Here is a 25,562-nt window from a genome sequence, read left to right on the forward strand (position 1 = left end):
GCAATCAAAAACAACGCTGGATTTAGAGTATGGATCCTATTCTTCCTTGTGATGTGTTCATTTTCCTTGCTTTTCCTGGACTGGTATGATAATTAATTAAAAATATAATATTGCCTACATGCTTTGTTTGTAAAACTTCTGACATTTTTTCAATGGAGTGGGGTGTATGGCATACCTGCATATTTTATGCATTTTTTCATACTGCTATGATGCAAATATTTTCCAATAAACAAACGTGTATATATCCATTAGTGCAGAGGGAGCTGATAGCATTCATTTTAAATCCCTCTATCAAACATAAAACCACACTTAATCCTGCAAAGAATGTAGAAACCTTTGAAAGGGCTGGTAAGAAAGGTACAAGCTGGAGCACAGCTAACAGAAGGAAAAAGCCGATAATGGTTTTATCAGAGTCACCCACACATCTGTGATGTTGGAAGTCCAGCTCCCAGTGTGCAGACCCGATCAAGAGAAAACTGTTACTGTGCAAAAGCATCTACACTGTCTCAGGCTTTTATTTAATCATACCACGTCAGTACATAGTGATCATTTTGCACATGTATGGCCTACTTCTAATCCTTTGAAACAACTCGAGTCAGAGATCAGGTTGATTTAATAGTAATAATAATGACAAGAAGTCAACTAAAGAGCTCTACTTCTAGGTGAAAAGAGAGAATACAACACAAACAGATTGTGCAGTGAAACAGATGTTCTGGGATATTGGAACAAAGCCAAAGGATAGACAATATTAAAGCCAAACTCTTCAAAATACTAAAATTGGGAGCAATTTGTTAACTAAAAAAACAAGTCTCAAAACCAGCTGTAAATAAGAATCAATAAACTCCCTCCTGTTAAATCAGAGGAAAAAATGGTTTTGACTTCAAGAAGCATAAGCAATCTGTTTCTCCTAGATTGTAAAGCTTAGTATTTTTTAATGTTTATTGTTATGAGAGAGAGAAATAACTTGTTTCTCATCAGTATTTACTTGTGCATTAGTTTTTATTGTCCTAAATTTAAGGGGAGGAGATGTATCATGAGTCATTTCTATGTAGAACAGTCTTGGGGAACAGATCTTTCCATCTTCTAAAATCTGAATGTCCTCTGTAAATATGTTGATATGAAATGTGTGTTTTGCTATCTCTCTTCTGAAATGTATATTTCTATACATTACATGCAACAAGCAGCATCATCCTTATTCTTTACTCTGCACAGAGTGAAAATGTCAAAAGTTACATGTGAATTAATTACACTCAATAAAGCATACACTATTAGAAAATGCAAACATGGTATGTTTTCAGTATCTTAACATAAGCTTGAAATTTTTAAATGCAAAGAAAAATTTGGCACATAATTTATTGCTTTTTATGCATTCCACATACCATAATGACTTACTAAAAAGCCTTTTACAGATATTACTGTGTAATGCACACTTCGTATCAAACCTAGAGTATTAAGTAGTAATGGTTATTTTTTACTGTATTGTTGATAAAGCAATTTTACTAGAGAAAAAATAAAAGTAGAGCTGACCATGTTTGCTCTACTACAGATCTTGAGAAACAGCCCATGCTGATGTTTTCTCTTCATTTTTGTATAGTCTCTACCAAAAAAAAAAAAGGAACTTTTGACATGTCCACTACAACTTGTCCTGTTCAAGTTACATGAACAAAAAAGGTGACTTGTTTGTCCAGATGCTTCACACTTGTTTTGTCTGTTAAATTAATGTCTTTTTTTGTAATATATATTTAAGATTTATAATAAAAATGAAAACATGGTTTCACAAAGAATAGTTAAGTTTGTAATTACAATGGAACTCTTAACGTGCATCCACAATACTATGTTCTTCTACATCTTTCCCCCTCCCAAGCCATACATAAACAGTTCTACTCTTCACTCAGTTTCACATGTAGCTTTAAAACAGCCAGTTGTGTTATCTAATATGCTGTTGTTTCACTTGTGATGCTCTGTGTTTTAAAAATTATCAAACTGCAAACCATACATAAACTGATGAAAGCTCCTTCTAATTAATAAAAAGGGAAAATGTTAATGTAATACAAGAGAAAATTTAGACATATTACTCCTCCTGTTGTATCCAACAAATTACAGTGGGCTACATCTACTGTGAATAAGCTTTCTGCCTCTTAAGCATGATCAAAATATGTTGTTTCTCATTAGAACATCCTGAACTGTGTATTTTTTACGCTATCCTCAACATCCATTATTAAAACTGTCTGTGTTTTTCCATAATCTATCTAGTTTGTGTTTCAGTGCTATCCTTACCAAGATGCTAAAGCCACAGTGGAAATGCAGTTAAATCCTGTTGACAGCAGTAATAAAACATTGAGCATGCCTTGTTGCAGAGAACTTCATTATCACTTACAAATAAACAACAGTAAAGAAAATGTAAGAAAAAATGCTACCTGACAGTTTCTTTCTCCACACAAGTCATTACATTATGCCCTTGACATCAATGCTGACTATCGTTCTTGCTTGAGCCAAAACTCAGTATTAAATATAGCTTTCAGCTGAACAAGAGATCACTCTAGTTATGGCTGAGGTGTTTCCGTTTGCAAAATGACAAAGAATAAAAGATTAATAAATAAAGTATCAGTTCAGACAAGAGAACACGTGATTTATCTAAGGTCCAAGCCCTGAAAATCCAGTGAAGAAATCTGCCAGTATCCAATAAACTGCAAGAACATACCTAACATTGGATTCTTTTTTAACATTAAAATGGTGTCAAAGCTCTAAAGCAATGCTGATATGCACCTTGTTTTATGCCCATGTATGTTTTGCAGCAAGTTTTGGTTTTTTTTGCAAAGCAGTATCAGCAAACAGAAGCAATTGCACCATAAACATGAGTAACCTCTAAATTATCCGTAATTATATTTAATGAAAAGTTCCTTAAAGTCCCTTAGTTACCTTCAAATGACATAGTGTTAATAATTAGCTTATCATACTAAGCTGACTTCTCAGCAGCTTCAGTCTCCTGTTCAGAGAGTTTCTCTTCTGACAGTACTGTCATCCACGGGGACACTGAGCGCGTGATGGTTTGTTTGGCCAGATTGTAGTGGTTTATGACTGTGTAAAATTTCCCTCGAGCACTGGAGTCTTGTTCAGAGTAGTAGTTTTCCAACCCAGCTGGAATGCATTGATTATTCTGAAAAGAAAATCCATCACTTTTAGATTACAGATACGGACCCATACACACCAAAAGTAGGTTAGGTTTGGTTTTTTTTCTCTTTTCGTCTAAGCCAACATTCACTTTCTGTGAGTCAAGATGCAACATACAGCGATTGACTACGGTGTTGTCCTACTGTGTTCAAAATGTTCTTCCCTGCAATCCTTAAACTACTCACGCATTTGCCAAGACAACCCATCTGGGTTTATATGCCAGAATAATTAACGTACAAGAAACATGATTGCCTTAAATTATTTTTAGAAGTACTCAATCTCTAGTTCCCGCCATCTTTTGCTGTTTTTTTCCTCCCCACCTAGTTCCAACTGTTTGGGCTAGAACAGATGTCTGTATCCTACCGTTAGATTAGCTTCAGGCACTTTAACACGGTGTTTTCAGTCTGAGGGACAGAAATTAATAGAGATATATTGGTGCCAAGGTATGAACAGTTTTATAGCCCAGTAAATAAGAGATACAGGGAAAACATTGTGGGTGGCCAAGCTTACGTGCAAGTGTGCACACACACACACACACACACCCTCAGAGTGTTGGGGCAGTCATCTGGGCAACTGAATTGACCCTCTAAATTATAAGGTACGAGTAGCTGCAGCTTGAGGAAAAATAAGTTTAATCATTTCTACTCTGACTGTTTTAAAAAGAAATAGGCTGTTCTGTCTTCCTGCTTCTAGCACCAGAAGACTAAAATTTATAACACCGCAGACAGCAACTTTGAACTGCTACTGTTCTCATAGAACTTGGCAAACGAAACTTATTATTGGAAATTCCTAAGCACAAAAATACATGCAAAAATGTCATGTTTTTTAGGACCAAATGCTATCTCAAGTGTGTCCACATTTACTTTTGGGTTGACTCTTATCCGTGTCGGGGGGGGGGGGGGGGGGGGGGGGGGGAGGGAGCGAAGAGCTAAGTGTCATAAACCAGCACCAGTAACAACAGTTTCAAATGGTTTAAATCATAAAGCACAAAATGATTGGGGGAAAGATCCAGCACACAGTCTTGGCTTAATATAAATTTTGCATCCTAAAAATGTTAGACTGAAAAAAAGCATCAAAAGGTACGAAAGAGAAAAGCAAGACTTGCCAAAACAACAGGCCTACAGGTAGTCTCGTGAACCTGCCTGCCGCCGATGAATGCAATCTTGCGGCAGATATGACTCTGAAAGAAGTCTCGCTGTCACAAGACTAACAGTCCTCCCACAGAGTTAACACCTCATCAGTTCTGACCTGCTTGTGTGACAGACACCTCGATGTGTGTCAGACTCACAACAGCGCTCAAAGTTGCCACATCCACCAGGTTCAGTTTATTTGTTATCTCTTGTTAACGCAGCAGCCAGGGCAAATCTTCCCTCACAGTTTTGCTTGAAGTAGCACTACAAAGCAGATCGGATTTAACCCCGGCTAAACAGACACTTGTGCCTATTCACTGTTTAAGTCAACAGAGGTTTCCCCGTTTTCATAATCATCATATATGCCAGCTGCAAGACTTGGGATCTAGATTTAAAAAAAAAAAAACAAACCCAGGACAACACTGGAATAGAGCTATTTGATACTCATGTTCACCTACATCAACCGTGCCATCTTCTGGAAGTATTATCCATGCTTTATCTGGGATAACTGACACTGCTTCTGATGTGAAAAAATGACTAAGAAGAATGTAGACACAGACATCTTTGTAGTGATTATTTCACCCAGTCATGAGATGTAGTCACAATTCTAAATATTTAAAAGGAATGCAATCCATTGATCTAATGAAATCTGCCAAGGAAATTCAAACAAATATAATTATTAGTGCTGAAGTCAAGCCAAGATTACTGCCAGTCTAAAAAAATGGCACAGAATCTTTTGTTGCTTTTAGAAGCAGTTTGCTTTGTAACAAGCAAAATGACTCAGTAATGTTGTTTTTTGTAGTCACAAACATGCACGACATCTGACAGAAGAGCCTAAAGAAACACACAGCAGAGTTTCCATCTTGACTGCATTTTTGCTCCCAGGATTTCATGCTTCTAGAAGAGATGGGAAAAACCTCGCCTTTTACTCATTGCTCCTTGTGTACTGCCCAAGGACAGTCCCCTTTCCTGAGTCCTAATCAAGGCAAGCCACGCAGCACTCAGGAGTGACTGAGCAATGGAGACTGGTGGCGATTCTCATCCTGCCGTTTGCCTGAGACCTTCAGCTTGTGCAAAACATTTCTCTCCATCTTTTGTATTTGTTTCTGTGGTTCCAGGTGACAGAAGTAATAAGGAAAGCCATGAGGAGAAACTGGGATGCTCCAGAGTGAGTTGCCAGTCTCTTGCTTCTTTCACAACCCTTCTATTTCAGAAATTAGTTACGGGTTAAGGCCTTTGATGCCAGAGAAAATCCTGCATGCCAGTCTATATCTGGCTGTATTAAGATGACTCCTTTTGTTCCTTTGACATAAAGACCCCAGTGGTATTCACTTATAAATAATATCTTCTGTCACATTAACTTTGCTGGGTCAGTAGTTCCAAACTTAATAGATGATAGTGTTGTCTTTAATGCATTGAAGTTACTTTGTTGTACTGTCCATGAGTCTGACAGAACGCAGGTACCTTGGCAATGAAAGCTAAAGGGTAACAGATGCAGTATGGAGCATACTGAAGCGCTGGAGAAATTCCTCCAGGATGTAAGTGCACTCAGGTCTTTGAGGAAAACTCCAGTGAGTCTCACCAACAGCCAGAAAAGAGTGCTTCAGAGGAGTGATCTGCACAACAGCAGTATTAGGGCTGTGTCAGAAAGCTTGAGCAAGCACAAAATTGAGGCTCAAGCAGTTTAAGATTACTACACAAGGGAAAACAAGCGCCTTTTTAGGCATACCTTCAAACCCTGGATGCATAGGACAGCAGAAAGGCTGAAAACACTGGAACCTTTGGAACTGCTCCATGTATGAGAGCATCAAAGCAGAGAAAAGTGATTCTGACTCACAGCTGTGGTAGCTCAGCCTTTATGCAGAGATTCCCATGGTACCAGGCTTGCTGAGGCAGGAGACACCTTTGCCCTTAACCAGGAAATCACTTCAGCATGCAACGCCTGGGGACATCCAGGCCAGAGAACGTTGTTGAGGCCACCTAAAGCACGAAGCCAGTCCACAGAGGCATTGGTCACAAGGTGACAGACTTCATCTCTCTTAGGACATCTGTGCCAAACTATGCCATGACACATTATTGACTCTCCCAAAAAAAGATGCAAAGGCACCAAACACAAATTCATGTCAACACTGGTAGTTTCAGGCCTTATGTCATTTGTTAACGTGTTTATCCTATAAAACTCTTAAGGGTTACACGACCAAAGATGCTGTGTCTCCTGGCATTATGCCATCAAGCAGCTAGGAAACAGCCTTCACAAAACCCAACACTGGGAGAGTAATAGTAACGCAGCCCTGTGTATGTGCTGCACCTTAAAAATAAAGCATGAGCTATGGGACGTTCTGCCCAACCTCTGTTTCAAACACAGAGCCCTAAGGAGAGACACCCAACCAGATTCTGTTCACAGTGCAACTGAAATACAGCTAAGAAACTGTTCTCCCCTTAAATGTTTGCGATACTAGGAAGAAAAGGCAAAAGAAGCCAGAAGGCTGCAACTAAAAGGAAGGGACAGCACTGTATGAAAGGAAGCAGAAGCAGCAGACTGTTACCAGACTTATGACAGGAGCACGTAACTGGCCATTCCTGTCAAGTCAGGATCACATCAAGATACTCGGTAGGAACATACAGTCCATATTGCAAATTGCTCAAAGCCAAGAGAAAGCTTAGAAAAAAAAGGCTATCATCCCATGAGACATAAGCACAGCGGGGTTTCAGTGCTTGTGTGAGGCAACACAGAAAACCAACAGCAGAACCAAAAGGTGGATCTCCTGAGTTACAGCCAAATATTCTAACCACAGTATCTTTTGCCCTTGAGCTAAGGGAAAGCAGTAACCTAACACTGAATGCTTGGAGCCAAGTTAATCCAGCAGGGTATCACTGATTATAACTTTGGACTAGATTCTTGTAAGGTATTTATGTGCCTGAAGTGACAGAATCAAAGTCCTGAACAGGATCATCAAGACGTGCTGAGGCAGCCATTCCTTCTTAAATCCCTTTGAAGATCATACGAGGTACCCATTTGATTCATTATGTGACTAAATATTCTTAAAAAATTAGAGGGAAAAATGCCATCATCACTGCTACTTTTCTTATCTAATTACAGCCAAGTTCAACACTGCTAAATTTACAACTGAGAAATCAATGTTACCTTTCTGACTTTTAGCCCAGGTCATAGCTGAGGAGCCAGTGCTATCATCTTGCATGAATGAAGTGAGCCTCAGCCTCCCTTTTGGTTAGCACCAGTGTTTTTTCCAATAAATGTGTTTTCGCTTTTTTGGCATCACTTTTGACCTGTGGCAGTAGGGCTCGGAGGTCAGTGTTCTAGAACAAGTTCTTTCTACAAAAATAACCCTAAGGTAACTCTGCTACTCTTTTTGAGAACATCACTCTACTGTTTCTTTGACACATATTCCAGACTAATTTTTTTTTCTCCAGGTTTTATCATTCTCTTCTTTCCTAAGACACATGAATTTGGAGGAACATGCAACATTAAACCATATGACCCAATAAATGAGGGCTTTGTCCAGACAACTGCAGATGAATTAGGTTTGAAGGACACTGGTGTTGGGACTTCTGCTGTATTTTCTATGTTTAAAGCATTAGCAAAACAACAACATTAAGAAAATTGTGCAATAGTACAACGTCAATTATAAATTAAGCAGCAAGAAACATAGCAGGAAGCACACCAACCTATGAAAACAAACACAAATTTCTATGGAATACAGCGTGACTTAATCAAGATTATGCAGAAAACAACAAGAGAATATTACATACTCTCCTATTTTTCTAGAATGTGTACGCAATTTACCTTGAAAACAAATCCTTCTGGACAGGTATGATCATACTTGTAAACCTTGTAGACTACCAGAAATACAACGCACGTTAAGAATGCAAGGGCAAAAAGGACCAGCACAGTAACCTGTAAAGAAAAATAAAGCATGCTTATGTTAGTAATGCACTGCTTATTTATATTGCTCTTTGTTACTGTAGGCAGCAGAAGCGAGCTATGAATGCACTTTACAGTAAAATCAAGCAAAGGATAAAAACAGCTTCTTAATTATTGAGGGAGAACAGGGAAGCAGCACATAAGTGCTTCTACCTCCCCCTTCTCAGAGAAGAAAGCAGATGATCTGGTCAGTGGCCCACTGCCTCTGTACTGGAAGGCTTTTTTGGTTGCATTTCTGTCCAGTGCACGCATGAGGCCAGAAGGACACATCGAGGTAGCTTGGGTCTGCTGCTTTTTCAGTATTTGGATGATGCAAGTGTCAGTCTTACCAGTGTCAGCTGGTAAGCGTGTTTGTTTTCCCTGTGCCTGTCCAAGAATGGAGTCAGGTGACAGTAAGTTAACACAGGTGTCATCAAGGTAATACAAAGGTGACTCTAGCAGGGCAAGGAGAAAGTAATGTCTGCCCTCTCTTGTTAGGATGAGAGTTTGTTGCACCTGCTATGAATGTATGGGTAGTCATACCAGTAGTCTGCACGTTTGGTTGCTCAATGCTCCTTAACTTACAGGTTGAAACAGTACTTTTCATCACACAGAGACTGTACAGGAGTAGTTCACTGCCAGATCCATAAGGGAATACACCATGTTCAACACAGGGCTAGCCTCGAGCAGTTCCGTTGCACCTCTTTCCACAGTGCTCACAGAGAAGCCATTACAGACTGCATTACATGGCACTGACTTTTCACCATGTCCTTAAGTACCTCTCTGGTCCTGAATTTGGGCTGGAGGAAAATCCAAGACATACCTTAAGCTGAATCCAAAATCAGTGTCAGTATCAAGCTAACCTTTCCCAGGAGTAAACTCTGAGCAGCTGGAGACCAGCAGCCTTTTAGGTGAAACGGGAGACAGAACTACCTCTAGAATTACCTCACCCAATTGACAAGAGAAAGCACAAGACTTTGGCCTAGCAGTTACACTGCAAAGCTCCCTAATTCAGACCCGTTTTTGTGGAAGGTGTGAGCTGAGCAAAGGTCTGAGAGTGTCCCAGATGTGTGTTTTTATTATTCTAAAGCGTCTACTGATAGACAAATGAGTAGCTCAAGGAGATTACAGAGCAAGAGTGCTTGAGCTTTTTTTTTTTTTTTGGAAAGTTAGAAAGAAGCCAGCATGTGCTATAGCATAAGAAACAGTAATAAACAGAAATGAACAAGATTATCTGATTAATTAATTAAAACAAAGTATAATATGATCTAAATTTTAAACAAAGACGAGTAAGCCAGCTATATACACTTCCTAAAAAGAGAACTTAGGCACATCAGGGTCAGTTATGCAAACAAGAATAATCTAGTATTTGAGAAAGCAACAAAAAAAATTGTAGCTTTGCCTCTTGGTAAAAAAACTCACCACACACTCCCATTATGATAAACCCCAGAACTAATAGGATTTGCAACACTGCAATCTGTGTGTGGCAGTGGCACTAGCACACTGAAGGACTGAGATGAACTTTCAGGGACTTCTCATGCTGGGGAAGTGAACTTCACCGTGGGCAGACAACAGCGAGTGCTAAATTTCCTGGCTGAGACAAGGCTGGGGAGTATTGTGTGCTGCTGAAGCCAAGGACTTTATAAGGATTTTTGACAGAGACAAAATAAGCAAAAAAAGGAGGGCCGGAAGAGAGGCAGGGAGAACTGCAGATCAGAAAGTAATTTAGCAGAAGAAATGTAGATATTAATATAAAAATGAGACATGGAGCAAAGGACCTTTCTGGATAATAGCAACATCTTCAGTTTCTCAGAACAGTCACTGGATTATGGAAAAAAAAAAATCATATTCTTAATCACCCTCTAAAAAACTCACACTGACATCAATTTTCAAATCCAATTAGTCTTTCCCCAAGTTTATTACTCGTTTGCATACACTAAGGTTAACATGGATAGATCACTCCATCTTGCCAACCTCCTATTTTCTGCTCATGTGTCCCATGTCTCAGTATGTTCTGCATGAATCCAAGAGATAAAGCACATCTTCCTTTCTGGTCATTCTCTGTGGCCCAGTTTAATAACGAACAACATAACCCCCCCCACACCCTTTCCTGGCCAATCCATGCCCTAGCTCAGCCCTTCTCAGATGTTTTCAATCAGGCCTCTCCATTTTTTCTTCTCTTTTGGTTGGGGCCCTTTCCTGCATTTCCTTAGCTATCCCACCCACACACACATACAAGGCCCTTTACCCTCCGGCTTGGCCCAAACCTTGCATCCCATCTTCCAGTGTTCTTCCCTCCCCACAACTGTCACGAGCCTTATTCTCTCTTCTCCCCCCCAAATTCTCCTTGCACTTGAGGCTCTAGAAAAACTGACCTTTCTCCCGTAAGTCTGCAGTTCCCACTTAGGGCTCCTTGTCCCACCTCCCGACCACCTTGCTGGGATGTCTAAGTCCCACACACTGCCTGTGTCATGCTCTACCTGTATGCAGATGTTCATGTACACCTGCCCCACCAGGCCAAGGGGCCCTAACCATACCTGGACCCCAAAGCAGGTCTGCAGCCCTGTCTGTCTGTGGGACCATGGGCCCAAGGCCTCCTTCTCCCACTGAGCTTCAGCTGCTGCTGGGCAGCACAGGAAGATGAGGAATCAGAAGGGAGGGAGTGCTCCTCACCCAGCCCAGCAGCTCTACAACACACACATGGCCCAGTCCAAGTTGCAGGTTTTGGGTCATTCACTTCCCACTGCTGACTCAAAGTGTATGTTAAACCATTCCTTTTGCTCTGACTGTCACTCTCTTTCCCTTAGAGAAGAAACGGAAGAGACTAGAAAGCGGGGATAGAACAGATAAAATCCAGATAGGATTGTTGCTGAGGCTTCCCATTCCCTACAAAATGTATTTCACACAGCCTTCAAGAAAGGCTGCTCTCTCTAGGAGCACAGGCCTGTGACATGGGACATGGACACCAAGCAGAAGAACTGCTATGGTACAGATCGACTCAGCTCACATTTGTCTCCTCCACAGATAGGAGTGAACAGCTTAAAATGCTTAGAAAAAATATTCTCAAATCTCAAAGCATTTTAACAATATTCCTACTAGCAAGGAATAGTAGAATTACAACATTATTTCCCAGTCATAACCATTTTGACATACAGATGAGGCCTCAGGAACATACTGTAAAGCTAACAAGCTATTTTGTAGTTGAGACCAAATACTAGACAATAGAAAAATATTTGTATTTCCACAATGATTGCAGAATTACTCTCTCCAAGGCTCTGAAAGTAATTATGGTTTTTGAAAGAGGTCAAAAGCCCAGTGTTCTGCGGGTTGCTGGAGCCTGGCAAGTTGCAGAGCCACAGCCTCAGGGCTGATTTGCTGAGACATGGAGCATTTACCTGTTTCACCGACCTACGTGGAGCTGTGAGTTCTCACTGCTTGTACAAGTCACGTCCAGCATGGTTCTTCCATCGCCACACAGTAAGCCACTGGGAAGAGCTCTCAGGGCTCCTGGTTCATAATTCTCACGGAATCTTTCTCTCTCACTTACTGTATTTCCTAATGTAATTAATTTTGGTATGAACATGTAAATTTTTACTCTCATTATTTCCAATAATTTGCAATCACACTCCATTTGCAAATCCCTAATTGAGTAAGCCCTTGTCTCCTTCCTATTAGAAGAGACGCTACCTTCTCTTACCACCTGTCAGGATACAAGTAACTTCTATTTAAGTAAAGGACAGTCACACATGGAAACAACACAGACGGAAAGAAATCCATCACTGGATTCCAAGGTGATCCCAATCACTTGTTAATCCAATCCACTTCTCCCTTATAAGCTGAAAATCCTTCTCTTCCTTCTAATAGCCATTTTCCTTCACTCTCATAACCCACCACGGATGGTCCACAATTGTCAGATCTCCAGGTTCACTTCTGAAGCCGAGACAGTTAGCTTCCTTTCCCTGCCAGTAACAGAGCGTGACCCTATCTCTCTGCTTCAACTTCTGAGCCCTCTCCTCCCAGATGCTTTTCAGAAATAAAACCACAGAAAGAGGGAAGGCAACAAGCCGTTCTTTAGACCACAAGCACTGCCAAAGCTGTCATTTTATTGCTTTCTTCCACAGCAACTTTGCGCACTCACTATGAACTAAAGTTATCCTCTTCTTCCTACCGAGGCACTAGCAGCAACTTGCCCTCTTCCTCTCTTCAAGGTAGGATAAGATGCAATGCATGAGCAAGCACTACTCCCTCTCTTCTAGAAGATCTTGAATCTCTTCTCCTTGTGGTAGCCAGCTGCCTGAGGTAGCCTGCAGGACCCCACACAGTGGGAGCAGGAGTTTTTTGAATTACTATGATCATTCACTGCCATGTATGTCCTGCAGAACTCCAAGGCCTGTCACACCACAAAAGTGATGGGCTTTTAAAATACTTTTTATGAAATACCTACAACATAGCACAAACAACCGTTTCTTTTAACTAGGAACTCAAAGTGTGGTTTTGCTTTCATCTTCAGAGTGTCCTTTAAAGTTGGTTTTAAGGGGATCTGGCAGCAAAACTAAGTGAACAGAAAAGATGACAAGATATTAGGTATGTGGCAGATTTTTGAATAGATTTTAAGTGAAGAGCAGAAGAAGGACAACATCTAGCCAGAAACCGTTACAGTAATCGAAATGAGAGATGACTAATCAACGAACTAAGTGTACCCACAGCAAAAAAAACTGTCTTCAGTCTCTGTAAGCATTTAGCCGAACAAATAAAACTCACCAGATCTGACAACTACACTAACATGTAAACAGCCAATGATAAGGCCATCAAGATCTGCTAGATCCTCCCAATCAGTCCATCCTACTTTGCTACAACTGCAAAACACTGCAAGCTGTATTTTGCCTGCCTGGCTACTGCAGTCTCCTCCTTCCTCACTTCGCTAACATTTCTTGCACTCCCTTTTTAATCAAGCCAGAATATTACAGCAAAATTCATCAATTGCACCAACTATGCCTGCTTCTCTTCACACCCTTTCCTGGCTCCTGTCCCTTTCTGAAGAAATTACAAGCCATGTTTCAAGGCATGCACAAGTCTGCCCTTTTGCTCCTCTTAGCTTTATCTCCTTCCATTTTGCCTGTATCCCACTGTCCCACTAAAGCCTGGGTGCCATCTGTTTTCCCTCTGCCTTCACCTCCACCTTTCTTGTCATGCCTCCTCCTCTTGCCTGAAATTCTTTCATTAACCCACTCTTACTGTGCTAGTTTGCACCGCCTTCCTTCATGCTTTTCCTTCTGTCATGCACCTTTCAGCATACAAACCCACCTAGGAGCATTCCTGTTATTATGAGAAGTGGAACTAAAGTGGAACTAACAAGACATGCAGTAATTTTCACTGCTCAATCACTGGCACTTGGTCACATCCCATCTCTGCTGTACATCTATGCATTATCTATTTCAGTTGCAGCCTCTTGGGAACACAACTTTCATTTCCGATTTGTCTGTAAAGTGCTAGGCATGGACTTGGTGCTAGCACCAAACAAAAAGAGTGAAAACATACATTTATAGAGCACCTTTCATCTGAAGTGATTTACAACCAATTTATGCTTTGCTCACCAGTGAAATGCAAAGCCCTCTGGGATGAAATACAGCAACTTTGTACAACCATTTAGGACAGGAAATTAAGATCATTGCTATCCAATTTAAACTACAAGAGAATTTTAGGCAGGCAGACTGTAATTACAACAGATTGCATCTGGCTGCATCCCACACACTAAAATTCACAAAACATCACATTGACTTCCCTGCAAATGGCCGTGACCTCCATTTCACCTCTCTCCCCCCAAATCCTCCGTCTCCAGCTGCACAATGCCCTCCACCAGCACATTAGAGAACACTGAAATCAGCTCTCCACTTCCCCTAACATTCCTGCTTTTCCAAAATTATATTGTTTGCTATTACCTGGGCCTGTCCCTAGAAGTTTACATGAAAGATGCCTCTGAAACAACGCACTTAAAGAATAAGAAATGTTCAATTTGAAGTAAATGGCAACATGAAAGAAAAAAAGCAACATTCATATTATACATGCAACATTTGACTTGTATTCATTTACAGAGCAACCCAGATTATACAGAACAACTTGGTACAATCTCCCATACTTGCTATGGGAATACACATACATACACAAGATGACCGGTGACTCAGAAGACAACCAGGTGCCTCATTTCAGAAGAGTATTTCTAACATCACCTGTCATGTTTAGCTATATCACTAGTATCTATCTATTAAACTCCACTTGTTCACCGGAACATTCCCATCAAACCTTTATGCTCAAAGAGGATGACAGTCTTCGGGTAGACTGTACAGAAAACGCAGGAGAACTCAAAAGACTGTCCTTCTTAAACAGAGATGACAAAGAGGAAGAGAGAACTGGCTTGGATGCTTACCTGGAGATGACTGGGAGTAGCAGCAAGAAAGGCAGATAGATTCATGAAGGACAGTAACTGAAAAGAAGCTACAGACCCGGTGCTTATTAACAGCGACAGTGCAAGACAAAAGGGAGTTGATTAATGAAACCTGAGGGAGATACTGTTAGACAAAAACAGGTTAACAAGGCAGTGGCCTTGAGCATCTAGCACTGTGGCTTAACACAGCTGTTCATAACAGTGTTGTCATCATCTTCCATTACATGGCACCAGGTATTAGTTTCTTAACTACAGAGATCTGAGAAAGCAGTTCAGGAAACCCTGTGACCCTGAGATAAGAACCTTGCTACCTTCCCATACAAACCCAAAAGATATTACTGAGGCCAGGAGAAAGGCTGGAAAAGGTTACTACAGAAGAGGAAAGGCTATGTGTGTGTTACATCTGGAGAGACCCAAAACATCTTCTGTGTCACCAGTGTCTCTGGTTCTGCTCCAAGAAAAGGATTTCTAATGGATACAATGGCAGAGGACACCTGACTTAGAGCAGGGGAGCTTCTGTTAGGCATCCATTTTACTTAAATCTTCCAGCTCTGTCTGTAAAAAAATTCCTTTTAGCCAAAAATTTAGCAGAAGGATTGTCAGTCGTATCAGGGAATTATCAAATATTTAAAAAAACCAGAAAAACGATAGTTGCCATGCAGTGCCTTTACTTACATCAATTGTTTTAAAATAGCAGTTACACTGAAAGAAGAATCTCCTTTATCCTTCTTGCTTGAAGTAATAAAAGAAAAATTCAAAGCCTGCCAAATGCTTATACTTGTGAGCAACTTTAATCCTGTGAGTAGTTCTACTGAAGAAAACAGAACTACTCATGGCAGTAAGTACCTGTCACTCTTCCAGCCCTAAGTGACAGACACAGAATATACTTAAGGAAGTGATATCCTGTACAGGAATCTGCTGATATCTCATCACCTAACAGACTTTCTAAGTGGGAGCAAAGAGCTACTCAACACACAGAGTGATCACACAGAAATCAACACAGAAATATTTTCCCTGTGATTATTTTTGCAGCAATAATCATCATCAGTATTACTAAGAACAACGGGTTAAAAAAATCTTGAGGCAGAAACATGTTTTAAAGGATGCCCCCTTAAGGCAGATCAAAAATGGAATATTTAAATATGTTACATACATTTTTCAGTCTTAAAATGACCAGGCAAAACTGCGAGAACTGATTTTGAAAGGAAGTCTCGATTCCTCTTCCATAACCTCATGCAAACATTTCAACAACTGCTTGCTGCTTGATAATACATGGCTTGCACCATATGGTCTTACCACAGAAATAACTTGAGGCTTTGGCTCTGCAATTAGATGTATGTAGAGATGTCAAGGATGAAGTCTGAAGAATTGAATTGCCTTTGAATAGAACCAAATGGTTTAAGGCATACCACAGCTTGGGTTTATTTAGGGCTTGAAATTTATTGGGAAACATGAATGTTTGCTTTCAAAATATTTCTGAATGTTCTTTATTCAGGTTTCCCCAAAGACAGAAAGAAATCTCATGCTTTGATACAACAGACATTTTTTTAAAATTGGTATGTTTGTGCACAACTGTCAATTGTAGCCCAATTCAATGGGTGCCAGAACAGACATCCTACTACAAAATCCAACTGGAGTTTGTAAAAACGCTGCTTTGTCAATGGGGGAGGCAAAGTTTGGCCTTGAGTAACTGATACCATCAATTTTCTCCTGCAGTAGCTTCCTCCTATCTCCTGATTCATAAGACTCCTTTGAAATGACATTTCTAGCCTTGTTGTGTTATTCTTTACAGCAGACAATTTACAGGAGAGAAAAACCTGCCTCGTTCAAAGTTGCTTTCCAGATGTGAAGGACCAACTGCACACATTAGCCTACACTGTTCAAAGAACAAAAGCAAGGCTTCTCTTTCTCAATGAAAAATAATATTCAGTGAAAAATCACATCTTCCTTGGTGTGGTAAGTGCCATAAAACTAAATTAAGACAACAGGGTTCTCAGAATCAGGAAGTCTTCACATTCTTCTGACTGATTCTGATTTGAATTCAGAATGTGGCTTCATACAGGAAAATTATACTTGCAGTTTTCTTCGTAAACATTCTCAGCTCTGTTGTAATAACTGTGGTAATGTGGATTGAATGCAGAAAATACGTTTTATAATTTCTTATTCACCCAGCTGCTAAAACACCAAATGATCTACATGACATATGCACATGCTGGAGTTGCTTCATTTGTTATAATTTCTCAAGAACAGCTTTACATGATCTGCACTGCTGAATCCCAAAAATGCAATCTGTTTTGTCCTTATTTAAGAAATACATCTTAGAATACACATGTGAATTATCTGTAAATATGACTGACTTTTTTTTATTTTTAGCACAACATTTGGGCTGTGTCTTGTGGCAAGCTTATGCGTCGGTGATGTACAATATTGAAGTCATTAAAATGGCATCTGAAGCTTTTTTCATGAACACAAGCCAAAGTCAATATCCTACCAGTTAAATAATGCATTTCATAATTATAGCAAATATTTAATTTTCAAACAAATATCCTTTGCTCTCTCAGAATCAACACCAGCAGTTAACATGATGGTTCACATGAGGTTCACAATTAATAAGGACCCAGGAGAAAACCTCAAACAATCGGTACTTTACATATTTATGAAATTTCATCAATTATTCATGTAATATTTACTACTGGGAGTGGTGAATATGACAATCATCCCTGCTGGAGAACCAGTCAGTTCTCTTTAAAACGTTGCAAGCAGCATAATTCAATTCTAAAACTGTGTATAGAGATCAAGGGACATTTTTAGGACCTGAATGTTCTGCATGAAACTATTGTTTTCAATTAACTAATCCACAATTTTCCTAATTGATCAACCCCCACACTCTTCTTCAGAAGCCTAGACTTAAAGCCACAGTGTGAATCACTCTGCAATTCCCAAGAGATAGCAAATCTTACTGAAACCTCTCTCTGATGCAGTAGTTACCTAGCAGCAAAACCTAGCAACCCTGTAGTACGAGATTAATCCCAGAGTGATCATCATAAAGTGGTATCTAAAACACATTTTATTTAAGTATGCCATCCAAAGTTATATAAAATTGCAATGCAAAAATCCTCAGGCTTCTAACTGTTCAGCTATACAGATTAGAAAAGACTACCCAACAGCACGACAAGCTATTTGTTGTTCAGTGAGGTCTCATTTGCTCAGCTCTCCCAACAAAGACAGAAAAAATCCAGATCTACAAAGAGATGCGCAAAACATTTAGATGCGACTAAGATATTCAAAACCCTTCCTTATGTACAATTTAATGTTCAAGCTATGAAACCCCTTAGTCCCTACAGCTAGTGGGTATGTGCAAATTCCTCAGGCATAGGTTCTGCTCAGTTGCTTGGAACTGAAGTCCTAGCAGGGTACTCAAAACTAAAGACTTTCTCTCCTTTCTCTTCTACAACTTAGTAAGCATTTTCAGATCACCTTAGTGTGACCAGCACACGCACAAACGACAGCCAGACATAAGTCCTCCTTGTTCTGAGCTGTCCATCTGCATCTTACCCAACCACACAGTGTGCACCCTCACCCGAGAAGAAGGGGATTACTGTCAAGGACTGGTACTATGGTGCCAAGACGAGAAAGAGAGAATGTTAGTCAGAATGTAGCATTTTCCCTGAGGGATGGGATGCCCTTGCTCCAAATCAGGGAACAGAAAAACTGGAACTAGGTTTCTTACCTCATTAGTAAATCCCTGCCACAGCGCATAACATCTCTTAGTAGCTATCTGGAGTGGTTCCCCACACAGCTTACTGGGAACCTACATGCTTCACTACATGTCTGAACACTCCACCAGGCGACCTGCACTTAAAACATTTGTCCTGGCAAAGTTCTTTTGCAAGTGTAGCCCAAAGCATCTAACTCCTCCTTGAGCCTTCACTTTGTTTAGCACGCTCTGATTCCACAGAGATCTGTATATACACTTCTGAGGTAGGCTTGCGCCTGGGCAGCTTTTAGCACCACTGGTCAGGCACCGCTCCTGTGTTTTATTCTTCAAATTACAGAACTAAAATCTTTGGGCGTGCCCTAAAACTCCTATCATGCAAACAGAGGTTGGAAGAGTGCAATATTAAGGGAATCCACTTCTTACTGAAACTCTGTATTTTTCCCTCATACTGAACACTAAGCTTTCCAAATGTATTTGTACTTTTGCAATATACAGTGTGGTTGCCTATTGTTTAAAAATGCTTTGGCATCCTTGGGTAAGATGCCAAATTAACAGCACTGAAAAGCTGTAGTCTTCCTTTGTCAAGAGAATAGGTAGGAAAGCATGAGCTGAAGTGCCAACTTTTCTGCTTTGCTTTACTTACACAGAGCAAGAAAACCTATCCTCCGGTGAGAAGGGTGAAAGGTAATTCAATCCTTGCACCAGTTAAGCTCTCAGCTTTCTTCTGGGACTACTAAAGGGAGTAATAGGGGTGTGGACACTAAAGAGTAAATCTGAGTCAGATTCTTGCTGAACTGCCATCTGCCAGTAACAGTCGTCACCACGCTGTAAGATACAATTGGACCAGGAAAAATGATAGCAAAGGGCTCTGGTATACATCCCTGAGCTGCCAAGTCATACATTTAACTATAAAAAAAATACATAATGGACTATGACAGTGCTTTTAAGCGAATAGTTTGGCCACAGTGAAAAATAACAAGCCGAAAAGAAAACAAATACTCTTGTGGTTCTTGTCCTCCAACACTAACAGGAGCTTTATCCATGCCATGAGAGCTACCTGCATGCAGCCCATATACAACTTGACCAGACACGTTCCGAAACCCATACACTGACAAAAGTGCCTTCTGAATTCATCTGCCAGTGAGGGATTACAAGCAATAATGCTGCATGATTTGCTTTTGCTTCTAATTGCTACATACTGAACTATTGTAACATTGAATTTATTTTTCTCATGTCCAGCTATACCCACAGCTATACAACAGCCACTCTGTTAGTTATAGCCAGTCTTGACCACAATCAGCAATTGATCTTAAGCATTTCTGTGAGCACGACTGAGTCATTAACATCTTCAGATAGCACTGCTTACCTTAAATCTTTCTGAAACCCCTTCAGTGATGCTGATTGTGAATTCAGCTATTTTAGGAGTACGGAACTTTCCCTTCTTGCGATCAGGTTCATATTCTGTTTTCGTTTTGACCACAACCTTTAAAAAAAGAAAAAATCAGAAAGCTGTCAGCTGAACTAGTCACAGGAATCTTATTTATTCATTAACTCTTCTTTTACCTGCTTACAAGCGCATCTAACACAATGGTTTTATTACCCCCACTTTCTGTAATTCTTCTTTGGAAGCTGTAATCTGTTAGTTATTTTTCCTGTCATAGCAATCATCAACAAAATTATCTCTCAGAGTGGTTTTGATGGACCTACAGGAAGACCCGTTATGCAACAATTTCATAAACGTTCAATTTTTTCAGCTGTGGTGGTACTGTGCTGCTACACTAGGCAAGCATCTTCTTAGTTCAAATCCAAATCATGAAGCTACCCACTTTGTGTAGTTTGAAAACAGCCACCTCTATTTGCTTCAGGAGATCCCATTAATGGGACTTCAAACTGGAGACCAAGAGGATGAGACAATTATTGAAGAGTGCCTACAGAAATCTAGCAGATGATGATGCTGCCAGTAGCCATGTTCTTTGATGGCAGGATTTTGTGTTTAAAAGAAGTGAAATGACCCATCTAGTTGCTATTCACCATGTGCTAGACTACAGCTCTTGGCACTCTTATTTTTAACATCTAACTTTTGAATTATCAGCTGCAAGCAGCAAGATGCAGACAAACCCTTGTGTTAATGAGATTTCTTGAAACACCCAAGGCTCTTTAACTTCAGTTTATTCCTTGCTATGAGCTATTGCCCCAAGCTACACAATTTAGCACCTTACCTGTATTCCTAAAATACTCATTACGTCAGTCATATCTCTAGTGCTTTCCTAGGCATTCTAATTGTACAAAATTTTCACATACCTAACCTATTTGCCTCATTTTTGTCTTCTACAATTTTTCAGGATCTTTTTCAAAGTGTCACTCCCAAGGTAGAGTGCAGTTTATCATACTGATGGTGCTACTAAGATTTGCTCAATTTTCTCTGTTGTTCCAAAGAATAAATATCTAGACCCTTTTAGATTTTTAGAACCAGATTCTATCTTTACAGCAGCCTGTGGTATCAATAGCAACTACATTATTCTGAAATTAAGATTGTGCCACTTGCAGGTAGCCAGGTACTGAAATTAAAGCTCTGGGTTTCCCCCTCCTCACTTCACTGAAATGGTATCTAGAATGTGTAACTGTACCTAGACTCAGTATCACAAAGCTTATTAGACATTTTTACAGCATTATACACATACGTGCAGGACATAGGTAGTTTCTAAACCTATTTCAGCTATAATTAATAAGATAACAATTATAACTATATAACTTTATGATTGCTCAACAGCATCATGGCAGTAAACCGTCTGAAGATTTTTGGAATGGTTTTTAACATTTTACTTTCCTTCCTCCCCCTTTATGTTGCATAATCTCAGGCAACTCAAATCACATTCAGCTGACACTGAACGTACAGTTCTATCTGCTTGGTTATGTAATGTCTTCTTTTGTTTAACATACCTAAATATGAATATAAATGAGTTCATCCCTTTAATTTAGAAGCTGTCAAAATCATCAAATTCTTAGCACTGTAGTCACTACTGTTCAAGAAGTTATGCTTCACTGCCATACTAGAGCCTTGTAAGTGAATAATAAGCATAGATACATGATGTACTCCTATTCATTATACATGAGTGCCTTCCAAGTTCAGAATTTGATCTGTGTGTCAATCTTGACTTAATGCTGTTTCTTTTTTTCACATCAGTTGCTCTACTACTGCCTTGGAGTCTGTAGCAACCAGTAAAGACACACTGAGATGAAACCAGACAGTTACAGATGGAAACCGGTAGGACCAATAAATACATGTTTTTATTTTTCCTCTCTCTGTTTGCAAAAGGAAAGGAAAGCTAATATACAAATAAACAGTGGATAGAGTAGAAGAGCCAATCAAATATTCCTTTATTTAAGCTTCTAGCTTAAACGAAACTAACAAAGTACATTCGCTTTCGTTCAAGGCAAATGCCATGAAGGTGGGAGGAGTTCCGACCCATTCTAGCAGGAGCAATCAGGCTGGCACAGAACCTCCTGGGTTCACTACAGAGGCTCCACTCAGGTTAAACCTATTACCATACAGGTCCCTAGTTCACACTTCTGCTTAGCAGTGCAGTAACATAACAAATTCCTTTCGACGTTGGTCCTTGGTAATCGGTTATATCCAGTCACCAGTTGGCAGGCGTATCAGACACAGTAAGACTTAACTTGTTTTAAAGCCTTAGGGTGCAATTTTGTCCTCAGTTACAAGATTTATACTCATGTAACTGAGGGCAGAAAATGGACCCTCAGGCTCTCTAACAGCTGTTATGGCTTATTGCATTTATGCCTGCCAACTGGTCACCACACACAACACAGAATGATGTTGATAGCAATTAAAATGGAGGTCACAAATTTATTTGTATTGCCTACAAGCAACACTCTACCAAGGCAAGTTTCACAAGTTAAAATTCTTTACCCCAAGATAAGGTTATGTGATTTTTTTTTTTGAGCTATGAGGAACATATAGCTATCAATTTATCTAGAAGTAGAATTGAGCTCATGGAAGACACAATGCCAAAAATAAAAATCAGCATGAAGATATTACTGACCATTTCCAAGTTAAATTTTGTATTTTTCAAAGACGGCAAAGCTTTTTTGCCAAATGCATATGTGAGAAATGTGCAAGTAAGTATCCTACTAAAATTGAAAAACAGGATACTGAAATATCTGAAAAAGTATCTTACTATTGTATGCCTTACCTGTAGTAACACTTAGTGAATTCTTTATTGTGAGGAGAATAAATATATTTACAGTCTCCTAAATTACATCACCTTCCTAAATCCTTAAAATTAAATCCTTAATAATCAAGCCATATAATGAGGATGCACACTTCCCTTCCAACCTGTGAGCAGCATGTTGGACCGGTCCCTTCCAGCCACACAGCATCTGAATCACCTATTTGGAGGGTTTTGAACCAAGGAAGTTGCCAAGGACAAAACTCAGTAGCCTGTTCTCATCTCGTTATTTCAGCTTATCTAGGGCTAGCGTTAATTTCCTACTGAAGCACAGAAAGAACATGGAAGTTCTTTCCTTCTGTGGCCAGTCTGCCCATGTACATCTTGCAGAGACATAAAGCAGTGCTTTATTCCCCCCATTAGGGGGGCTTTTTCTGAACAAAGAAAATTCACGTTGTTCACAGAGAATACACAGTACCTTCCAGATGCAAAAAAGAAAGATACAGAATAGGAAGGGCTATGACAATACAGCATAGAGAAGCTTGCATTTGTATGTTTATATATTTCATGCAGCAGCACTGAAATCTATATATGCTTATTGCTAACATTTCCCACTGCTTTTTAATGCAAATCACTACTACTGGATTTTCATTAGCTTAACTGTTAGGTTTTTTTCCCCAGAGGGAACTAGCATGCCTTAAAACACTCCATATTTCTTGACATTTCTAAGCTGCTCGTTACACGTAACCTATTCTTTTGTTGTTTGCCTGAGATTTGGGTGTGATTCTCCAGGGTGGAAACTAAAGCCTACTGTACCTTATCAGGAGGTGGGAACTGGAGCTGATTGACATCCAGGGGTGTGATCAGGGGGATGGTGTCAAATCCATCCTCCAAAAGGGGCTGCTTTGTGCTCTTGTCGCTGAAATTATTCCCCAGTTTCACCATTCTTCCAGGTTAGAGGGATCTTCTGCGGGCACACACAGGCACACACGCACAGAAATGCAAAATGTCAGAAACTCGGGATGCACCAGACCTTTCCCCAGCCCCCAGGAAACCCGAAATAGCTTACGGCAAAAAAAAAAAAAAATTACGGGTTGGTCGCTGTGACTCGGTTATATTTTGGCGTTTTGGGAAGTAAGAACGATGGCCAGCGCTTTTACTGTCAAAGTTAGAAAATAAAAAAGAAAAACACCGAACAACTAAAAGCACCCCCAGTCCCCGACATGTTAGCCTGAGCGATGACCTCCCGCACGGTCCCGGTGCGGCATCGCCCCTCAGCCCGCGGAATCGGGAGGGCTCCGGTGCTGGCTCCCGCCCCGGCCCCACCGCCGCATCTCCCCGCCCGCCCAGCCCCGGCTCCCCTCGCCGCCGGCCCCCCGGAGCGGGGCCGTGCCCGGAGGGCACCCCGCGCCCTTCTGCCGCCGCGCCCCCACCATGGCGCTCCCCGGCCTCCCCTCACAAGGGCAGGGGCAACGGCCCCCCGCGGCCGGCGGGCGGCGGCGCCGCCGCCACTCATTGCCGCGGCTGCCGGCCCTTCCGCAGGGACGGCGAGGTGTGAGGCAGCGGCCCCGCCACTCACCGCCGCGGCTCCCGGCCCTTCCTCGGGGGGCGGCGAGGCGTCGTTCCGCCGCGGCCCACGCAGCAATGGCGGAGCGGGGGGCGAGGCGGAGGCTCTCCCTCCGCGGGGTGGCTCTGGGCGGCTGCAGCGCCTGGGCCGTGACGCAGCCGCCGCCTGGCTGAGGGCAGTTCTGGAGCAGCAGCACAAAGGGGCCCCGCGGGGATGAGGCAGGCGGCTCCCCCCAGCCGGCTACTGGCGCAGCGGCAGCAGGTGGAGGAGGAGGAGGAGGCGGCGGCGGGGGAACGGGACGGGACGCGCCGCCCTCCGCGCCCCTCCCCTGGCGGAGCCGTACGGTGCGGTACGGTACGGGGGGCGGTGGCTGTCCGTGCCGTGCGCTAACGGATGCTGGGGCGGGCGGGGGCTAGGGAGGCCGCCGCCCTGCCCCTCACGGCAGCCCCTTGTCCCTGAGGTGGTGGCCTCCCGGCCGGGCTGCCCCCGCCCCAGGGGAGCCCCGGCCGGGGCAGTCCTCGGTACCTCAAGCGGGGAAACTGCGCTGAATGAGGCGGCGGCGGCGGGGAGGGGGCCCCGGCCTCGCCTTCCCCGCTGGCGGGGCTGGGCGCCAGCTGCGTGAGGCGGGGAGAGCGGGGGTTTATCACCGGTCGGTTAGCTTCGTCTTCAGCGCGTGTCCTCTTTTCCCTCAGTCGTTCTTGCAGGGGAAGGACGAGCGTGCTTGTCAGGACGGCGAGACCGAGCTTCCTCTCTGCAAAGGGGGGGAAAATGCGAATATTGGAACCGGCCCTCGCGTCACTTCAAGGTAAATGCGTATTGCAGAGCTTTGCAGCCCCAGTGAGAGAGGACATCTTATGATCTCTTCTGTCTTGGGCGGGGGCGGGGGGGCGGAAGGTGATTCATATTCCCTGTGCTGTCTCCTATAACCCCCGGCAACCAGCATGCTCATTCTGTAGTCTTGCAGGTGCATTGCTTTGCAGCGTGTGGAGGGGAAACCACTGTAGGCGATGCAACAAGTGACTTGGATGGTAGGCAGCTCTGGAGAGAGAAGAGGCAGACGGGTGCTCAGCCTGGAGCCAGTTTTATGCTTCAGAACCAACCAACCTTTTCTCACCGATGATAGCATGAGCAGCTCCTCTTTTCCCTTCTGTGCTTTGAGCGAGCACAAATTAATAGGCAAAATATTGTAAAGTATTAAAAATTAGATTGTAGAACTTGAAAGTGACTGCAATTCTTATCTCAAATTTTCTTGCTCTCAGACCATCACTGAGTTTATTCTACCATTTGGACGAGATTTTTCTTGGTACTACAAGGGGCAGGGACTAAAGGTTTGCTTGTGCTTGTGCTTTGTGTGTGTGGGGATTCAGCTGTCAGTCCACAGAAATATTTCACAGTGCTGATGCAGATGTGAACTGCAGATAAAAG

General features: G+C 41.8%; 2 protein-coding genes and 1 long non-coding RNA gene across 16 annotated transcripts in view; 2 read left to right on the forward strand and 1 right to left on the reverse strand.

The window, feature by feature from the left end:
* Window positions 1–2,411, forward strand: part of STX18 (syntaxin 18) — a 70,607-nt gene extending 68,196 nt beyond the window's left edge. For all 8 annotated transcript variants that reach the window (XM_075148749.1, XM_075148751.1, XM_075148750.1 and 5 more), the window contains one exon: window positions 1–2,411. In XM_075148749.1, coding sequence (XP_075004850.1) covers window positions 1–96 — 96 coding nt within the window. In that variant the 3' untranslated portion in view covers window positions 97–2,411.
* Window positions 498–24,467, reverse strand: NSG1 (neuronal vesicle trafficking associated 1). Of its 4 annotated transcripts, XM_075148757.1 has the most exons (5): window positions 24,150–24,467; window positions 23,387–23,537; window positions 19,750–19,866; window positions 8,107–8,217; window positions 498–3,157 (listed from the first exon to the last, which is right to left on the reverse strand). In XM_075148757.1, the coding sequence occupies exons 2-5, from the start codon at window positions 23,513–23,515 to the stop codon at window positions 2,957–2,959; spliced, it is 558 nt and encodes a 185-aa protein (XP_075004858.1). In that variant the 5' UTR covers window positions 23,516–23,537; window positions 24,150–24,467; the 3' UTR covers window positions 498–2,956. The 4 variants fall into 4 exon arrangements, with proteins under 4 accessions (XP_075004858.1, XP_075004861.1, XP_075004859.1 ...); XM_075148760.1 differs by lacking the exon at window positions 8,107–8,217 and having other exon boundaries at window positions 24,150–24,456; XM_075148758.1 differs by lacking the exon at window positions 24,150–24,467 and having other exon boundaries at window positions 23,387–23,971.
* On the forward strand, window positions 24,230–25,351 carry LOC142081729 (uncharacterized). Of its 4 annotated transcripts, none has more exons than XR_012673456.1 (3): window positions 24,230–24,398; window positions 24,830–24,942; window positions 25,094–25,351. It is a non-coding gene; the product is annotated as an uncharacterized LOC142081729 (long non-coding RNA). The 4 variants fall into 4 exon arrangements; XR_012673458.1 differs by having other exon boundaries at window positions 24,298–24,398; window positions 25,102–25,351; XR_012673455.1 differs by having other exon boundaries at window positions 24,377–24,486.
* The last annotated feature ends 211 nt before the right edge of the window (window positions 25,352–25,562 follow it).

The sequence above is a fragment of the Calonectris borealis genome, chromosome 4 (genome assembly GCF_964195595.1).
Source record: "Calonectris borealis chromosome 4, bCalBor7.hap1.2, whole genome shotgun sequence".
Lineage (NCBI taxonomy): Eukaryota > Metazoa > Chordata > Aves > Procellariiformes > Procellariidae > Calonectris > Calonectris borealis.

What these genes read in the sequence shown, in the direction of transcription:
- NSG1 (XM_075148757.1), bottom strand. Translation starts at nt 23,515, where the DNA reads ATGGTGAAACTGGGGAATAATTTCAGCGACAAGAGCACAAAGCAGCCC. An exon ending in AGTTCCCACCTCCTGATAAG is followed by an intron (nt 19,867 to 23,386) that starts GTACAGTAGGCT and finishes CTTTTTTTAAAG; the next exon opens with GTTGTGGTCAAAACGAAAAC. An exon ending in CAGAAGGATTTGTTTTCAAG is followed by an intron (nt 3,158 to 8,106) that starts GTAAATTGCGTA and finishes TTTTCTTTTCAG; the next exon opens with AATAATCAATGCATTCCAGC.